Source organism: Penaeus vannamei, chromosome 6 (genome assembly GCF_042767895.1).
Source record: "Penaeus vannamei isolate JL-2024 chromosome 6, ASM4276789v1, whole genome shotgun sequence".
In the NCBI taxonomy this organism is placed as follows: Eukaryota; Metazoa; Arthropoda; class Malacostraca; order Decapoda; family Penaeidae; genus Penaeus; species Penaeus vannamei.
Genome location: NC_091554.1, coordinates 25,715,773 through 25,723,272, shown reverse-complemented (window position 1 = coordinate 25,723,272; position 7,500 = coordinate 25,715,773). Strand labels below are relative to the sequence as shown.

At 32.8% G+C, this 7,500-nt stretch overlaps 2 protein-coding genes across 2 annotated transcripts in view; one reads left to right on the top strand and one right to left on the bottom strand.

Moving 5' to 3' along the window:
- The window catches only part of MED7 (mediator complex subunit 7), a 14,807-nt gene extending 9,124 nt beyond the window's left edge, over positions 1–5,683 (top strand). Inside the window, exon 4 of the mRNA XM_070122431.1 lies at positions 2,757–5,683. Coding sequence (XP_069978532.1) covers positions 2,757–2,972 — 216 coding nt within the window. The 3' untranslated portion in view covers positions 2,973–5,683. The remainder of the gene's footprint in view (positions 1–2,756) is intronic.
- Tbce (Tubulin-binding cofactor E) overlaps positions 1–7,500 on the bottom strand; it is a gene marked incomplete in the record, with an annotated part of 163,821 nt that overhangs the window by 32,887 nt on the left and 123,434 nt on the right.

Here is a 7,500-nt window from a genome sequence, read left to right as displayed (position 1 = left end):
GTGGCCAATGATTATTTTGTACCTTTGTTAGGGGCATTGATGCTTATCCCTTTATCACCTAGCCCTATTGACATTAACCTTTCCAGTTTCCTGACCCAGGCTCACCTTTGATCATGTCTCTAAACATGAATACTTTGCCCTTCTCAATACCTGCTGTCAGCTCATCCATTCCAAAGCACATTCCCAGGTCAATAGCCAACCTTCAGAGAACATCCCTTTTCTCTTCAACATCCCTCGCTCAATTTCTTCCACTACAGTCTTCATTTTCAACCCCCTCCTCTTAACACTCTGTATCCATTTTGTCCACCTCCCTGCAGTACACTCCCTCTTCTTCCTGTCCTCACCCTTCAACTCTGTCCACCTCTGCAAATCTTTTGAGTACTCTTTTTAGTCCAAGTGAGATCTTTTATTACTATTATTATTATTTATTTATTTATTATTATTGTTTTAAGTATTTTTATTATTATTCCCCATACAGCCCCTTACTCTAACAATACCTTACTGTTCCAACAATATCTGCAAAAGCAAGTAGGTGAAGTTTCCTTCTGCAGCCTTTCTGATCATTTATACCTTATCAGAGTTACATCAAAGTCCCAAGCTCATGCATTATCTGCCCTACCAGAAAGCTGGTGTGACAGGAATGACACCATGAATGCACAAAACTCTTGGAGGCTGATTAGACTCAGTGGGCATTGAGGAAGGGGCTTTTGCATTATTTCCATTGTTAAATGAGTTTGGAATGTAACATCCGTGCACCACGACTGGAAAAATGCTGGGTCCAGAGAAGTTTCTATGGGCAGGATCATATTCCTCCCCACTGTGACCGGAGGTGCAGGTTGTATTACATAAAATTGTATATGGGGGGAGGGGGGGGATTACAAATAACAAAATGTTAGTTATTTTTATCATGTCTGTGCAAGGAAAACAGTCTATTACCATCTGGATAAAATAAATCAAGTGACAAATATAGACATTAGAAAATGACAAAAAAAAAAAAAAAGAGATCCAAACTTGGCCTCACTTTACATAAGACCACGCAGCAAGCAAGCTCGCAAGGTTTTTCTCTTGTTCCTTTCTCCAATGCTGTCCTTTGCCCTGCTCCTCTATCTTCTCCCCAAATTGTTTTGTTGTGCCCATAGAAGCAAACCTGGCTCCATCTGAATTATGTCCTGGGAATCACACAAGCATTCTTATACACATTATGTTATTTTAAGAAATATAATTATGTATATTGTGTAAAGAAATATTCTAGAATTGTTATTTCTGTTTACATCAACTTATTCTATCTAATTTATCAATAAAAGACATTATAGTTGTATAGAACCTCCATAGTACAAGATCAAGACAGAAAATAGTCAGAAGGAAATGATCACAAACATCTTTGGGAGGCATTTTGTTTGTATGCAATACTTGTGGAAAGCCTCAAATTCAGACAAACAAAAATTGATGGAAAAAGTGTTAATGTGATAAGGCCTTCACATCCTCACTTCTACCCCTTCCCTCTCCCAGTCAAATTGTTTTGCCATTGTAAATCTGGACACTCCAATCTTTACTTCCCCAATGTCTTCCCTTTGCCTCCTTACTCTACTCATCTCATCAGACAATCAAAACATTCCAACCCATCTTTTCCTTCATGTACCTCTTCCTCTGCCCCTCAAATGTCTGTCTGTCTTGTCATCTCTCCCTAGTAGGAAAACCTTAATTTCTCAGACCTCCCCAACCAACACCATTTCAGGAACTATTGATGATATTCAAAACTGTACAAAATTCACAAATGAAAATTGCATGACCCAAAATAACATACTTGTACCTCATCCATCCACCTCATACTCATGTTCCCCCGACACCCTTTCTTCCCATTCCCTCCCAACACATCCCCCTTGCTTCATCTGCATCATCCCCCCTTGCCTTTCTTCCCTGGTAACCCTTCCACTCCCTCATGGATACACATGTAACTCCCTTTTGTCTCAACAGTACCCTTTCCTGGATCCTCCCTCTCCTGACATTTTTCCTGAAACTGCTCTTTGATCTAATTGCCCTTAACCCCCCCTCCCCTTTCTATTTTGCTAATCCCATACTTACCCAATGGACATACTTGCACATTTTTTCCTTTGATAACTTTGAGCTAATCACGCTTTTGCAAATCTCAACATCTACTCACCCTCTACCCTCATCCCTCTTTCAATACCATATTATCCTAAACTGCCCCTTCACTCTTTACCCTTTTCACTAATAAATATTTTTATAGTGCTATATGAGCCTTGATGTCTATGATGCTTTGTACCTATTAACTATAAACCATTATTTTGTGTAAAAAAATATACACATAGCAATAATCTCCTCCCCTATGATAACTGAACTTAGTACTGAAAATATAGTTTTTTTTATATAGTTGAAATTTCAAAAAGCATATGGTGCAGCTGTCTTTTTCACTCAGAATGTTCTGTTTTAAAATTATTTAGTGAAAATATGAACAAGTGAGAGTTATCTTACTATATGTATAAACATTTCTTGGAAAACACAAGTTTCAAAGGTGCACATGTGAAATTGTGCCTGAGAAGCATTTAGGAAACTTGATCCTGCTGTAAATTACATCAAAGACATTAAAATTGGATTCACTTTGGTATGTTTATAAGTTTTAAAGTGCTGTATATATTTGGCACTGTCTAGAACTATGTTACATTACAGGAAGTATGGAAATTACTTTGAATATATATTTCTTGTATTAATGCTATTAATATCTTTTCGTTTCTTAGGTTGCAGAACGTCTTGAAAGACAAGAAGATGATGTAAGAAGATTGGTGAGAGAAGCCCTTGCCTCCTTACCAGATAATTTAGAGTTAGATTCAAGGCTATTAGTACCTACTCCTGAGGAACTGCAGCTGAGGCCAAAGACAGATGCAAACAGCAGTGCAGAAGATAAATGTTCCAGCTTAGATAGACTTATGTGCAATATTGTTGATGCATTGTAGAGGTCAGAGTTAAAGTGAATTTTATACATCATTCATTATGGAAGTCATATAAATGAAACCTGACAACTGTGCCACAAAAGTTTATGGTGAATATTTGGCTCCTATAGTGGTAAAATGGACATTTGACTCCTATAGTGGTAAAATGATTTTTGTAATGCATAGTATATCTTTTAAGGTGGTGAAATAAGAAATAGAACCCCTTTTATAAATTTATAAGTAACAATATACAAATATGCTGTCAAGTGTTTTGAAGAAGTATATGACAATAAGTGGACCTTTTTACACAAAAGACTGGTGGTGTAGAATTAAGAAAGGATCCTAACTGTTACTTAGAATAAAATGTATGTTTTCTGTATTTCATTTCATTCTGAGACACCCAAGTATTGTTTAGATTACAGGAGGAAAGGTTATGTAATTATTGGATAAGATTCACTATTGTATGGTGTTTTGGTTATTATAGTTCAAGACAATTGTGACCTTGCTTGTAGTATTTATGTTCTATAGTAGCCCTATTGATAGTATTTGTCATATGCCTTTTCCATTACCATATTTTGGATATTATTATTAATATTATTATTATTATTGTTATTATTATTATTATTATTTTGAGTATTGCCTTTTCATCATGATTATCATTGTTATTATTGATTATTATTTTATTTCTATTACTATTATTGCTATTATTGATGAAAGAAAATTATTTTGGTCTTGTTATTTTATTGTCTTTATTATTAGTATCATTATTATTATTTTTTTTTTTTACTACAAATCTAAATGGGCATTATTATTATTGTTATCATTAGTTTCTGTTATGATAATAATAATGATTATAATTAGCATTATTATTATTATTTTATTTTTATTTTTATTATGATGATGATTTTTGAAAATTATTATGATCATTATTTTTGTTTTATTATTGTTAGTATTATTATTAATATTATTATTAATATTCGTATTATTATTGTTATTGTTATTGTTATTGTTGTTGTTATTATTATTATTATTATTATTATTATTATTATTATTATTATTATTATTATTATTATTATTATTATTATTATTATTATTATTGTTATTGTTATTGTTATTATTATTATTATTATTATTATTATTATTATTATTATTATTATTATTATTATTATTATTACTATTATTATTATTATTATCAATAATATTATTATTTTTTTTTCTTTTCTTTTACTATTATTATTATTACTACTACTACCATTGCCATTACCATTATTAAAATGATCATTATTATTTTTGTATATTATCATGATCATCATCATAACCATGGTCTGTCAGTATCATTATCATCACTTTTTTTGTATTAGCTACTATGACTTTTTCAAATGAGATGGAGCAAGGTACAGAAATTCACTCCAAGCATTGAAATTTTAGGAAGTGATAGAGTCGTTTTAGAAATTGTAATAAGAAATGGAATGATATTAAAGAGGATCTGGTCATCGCTCTTCAGTAATAAGATGTATTACTTCAGCTGTAATGTCTATTAGTCATTATGAACTTCATGTTCAGTTCATCATTGTTCATCATTGTCAATTGTTATGTTATTACTTTTATTTTGACATCATATTTTCCCCCAGTTAATAATCATAATATTACCAGCTATAGGTATTGCTGTCATTATTAGATATTTATTTTATTAGAATCATCAGTCCTAGCCTTTTTTCCTGTTTCTTTTTTTCATTTTTTTCATCTTTTCCTTTATTATTAATACACTAGCTACTACTATAGCTGTTACTATTACCATTACCACATGGTAATAGTAACATTTATATCATTAATTTCCACTAATGAGGTTTTACTGTCATTGACATAACCAATAGAAATTGCTTTAAAATCTCTTTAAAGGTCTTTCAAAACTGTTGATTGTAATTATTTATTAAGCGGAATTTCTGTTGTCAAAAATAGAAAGAACTTTTCATAAATATTTCAAAATCTAGTAATTAGATCAATATGTCATCAGCCATGAATTTGATATACTGCAAAACTTATATCTACCTTCCCTTTCTTTCCAGTCTTCTCTCTCCCCCTCTTCTCTTTCTCCCTTTCCCTCTCCCTCTCCCTCTCCTTCTCCCTCTCCCTCTCCCTCTCCCTCTCCCTCTCCCTCTCCCTCTCCCTCTCCTACTTCCTCCCTCCTCCCTGTTGTTTTCTCTCTCCCTCACCCTCTGCCTTATCTTCATAAATCATGCTTTCATGTGCTTATTGTTTGGACTTGGATGTAATATGTAACAGTTTAAGTTTTCAGATAGAAAGTGACCAAGGTTATGATTGATGTTGGACAGTTTAAAGACCTGTAAAAGGGATATCTTAACTTTTAAAAGTTAAGTTACTTTTAAAATGTGTGAATTACCTAATACCATTCACATTCACTATATATTCTCTGGTGGATTTTGGTGATTGTGTCTCTTGTGTGTCGCATAGGCACAATTATATAAGCATTATTATCCAGTTACATTTCACTGCCATAATTCCATTGATTACCAGGGTGAACTGGAGATGTGGGGTGCTTACCCCACTACTGTGCTAACTGAAGGTGTCCCAGTTAAGCCTCAACAACATAATATAATTTTTTATGTTCATGAAGGGATATATTTGAGTTAAATAATATATCACAGTATGCAGATGAGAATAACCAAAATATTATACTGTGTGTTTCTGAAATAAAATAAAAACAGAGGTTTTGATAAGTTGTTTTACATTAGTTGAAACCAAATAACTTAAATATCCAATGGCTGGTCAGTTACAGTCGAAAAATGCAGTTATTTGAAAAGTAATTTGATTGTTAACATACTTGCAAATGCTTATATCAAACTCTACTTTAGTGAGAGAAATGCATGCTCAAGCAAGAAAAGGTAGAAATATAACGACATACATACATAAATAAATATTGAGATAAAGATATTATAATGCACATAGAGAAATATCAGTCAGCTTTTGGGGCTAATGTCACATTCACTTTTGTCACATAGTCACATCCACCATATATTTCTAGCTATGAGGGTCCCTCTTGATGAGCTGCCGGGCAGATTCATGGCCGATCTCAGCCTTTCCACAATAGATTTGGTCAATTTGCCTAAAATAAGACCTTACACCCAGGGTTTTCTTTTGGAGACAGCTTGGTGGGCAGGATGATTTTCAGGAAGTCAAGCTAAGTGTCCGTATATCCTAAGTTAGGATCCTCATGGCTTAGTTTTTGTATGGATACATGGTCCTGCTAATTGTACCGCCATGGTATGAAGCAAAGAGCTGTTGCAAAAAGTGTTGGAGCAATGATCCACAACATGAAGTAAAGTTCACATTTCATCTCCAAATGCTATTGGTAATGGAGATTTCTAGAATGGTTCTTTTAGCTTTCTATGTTACATAACAACCCAAACCACCTATCATATTACAACTTCTAACACTGTACAGTACAAATTTGAGCTTTCATATCACATACAACATTAGTACTGTACACTTTAAAAGAATTGCAGAAATAGCAAAAAACGAACCAAATTTCAAATCATTTTCTCAGAATCATCATCATTATTATCATTATATGTTATTTCAAGTTTCACAGACAGAAGATAAGCGCGGTCATGGTGTACCACTTGAACAAAAGCAGTCTCGTGTCACATCGGATCGATTACACTATAGTATGATTCTTGTGATAACTGAGTTTTTAATGGCTCACATCTGATGCCACATCGCATGCTAAAATTAAGGGTTATAAGGTGATCGTCCTTATTTCCATAAGTTATCGACTGGATTCCCACATTGATATTTAATATCATTATTTATGGCCTTTATAATTATGATACGGTAAATTATAATACATTGATGATGATGATATCATAAATATTAATAATAATGACAATGACAGTCTGTTAATGATAATGGTAACATTATACACCCGAGTATATGTTCATATTGTTTTTTTATTTAATTACGGCGACTATTTATGCTATATTTCAGATTAAGATGCAGACTGGTTCTACAGAAAACCTAATCATCCACACAATTACTTCTGATGTAATTATAGATTATAATAATAATGAAAATAACATTCACAACAAGAATAGTAGAATTATTGTTGATAATGTCACTTTTATTATATATTTATATGGGAGACAAAAATGATTAAGTTTTAGTAATTTTTGAACTTTCTATGAAGAGATCGCTTGCTGCGAATGTGCACAAACGCGGAGGTATTTCTCAGGCTGCGACTCTGTGTACTCCAAGTGAAAAATCATCTGGTTGCCTTTTGATAGACCAAAATTTAAACGATTATTTATCAGCCATTTATCGTTGCTAATTACCATGCTATTTGTATTACGTTACATTGACCCTTTTAAATCTTAAACTTTTCTTGTATAAGGTTATACCATTTTCACAGCTTATTTTGAATACCTCTTAAATGGCCAAAAGGAACATCATGAAATTATATAAAAGAAGTATTTGCTGTTTTAGATATTCGGCGGTCGGTCGCGCATGCGTGTTGGCGACTACGGATAAGCTGGCA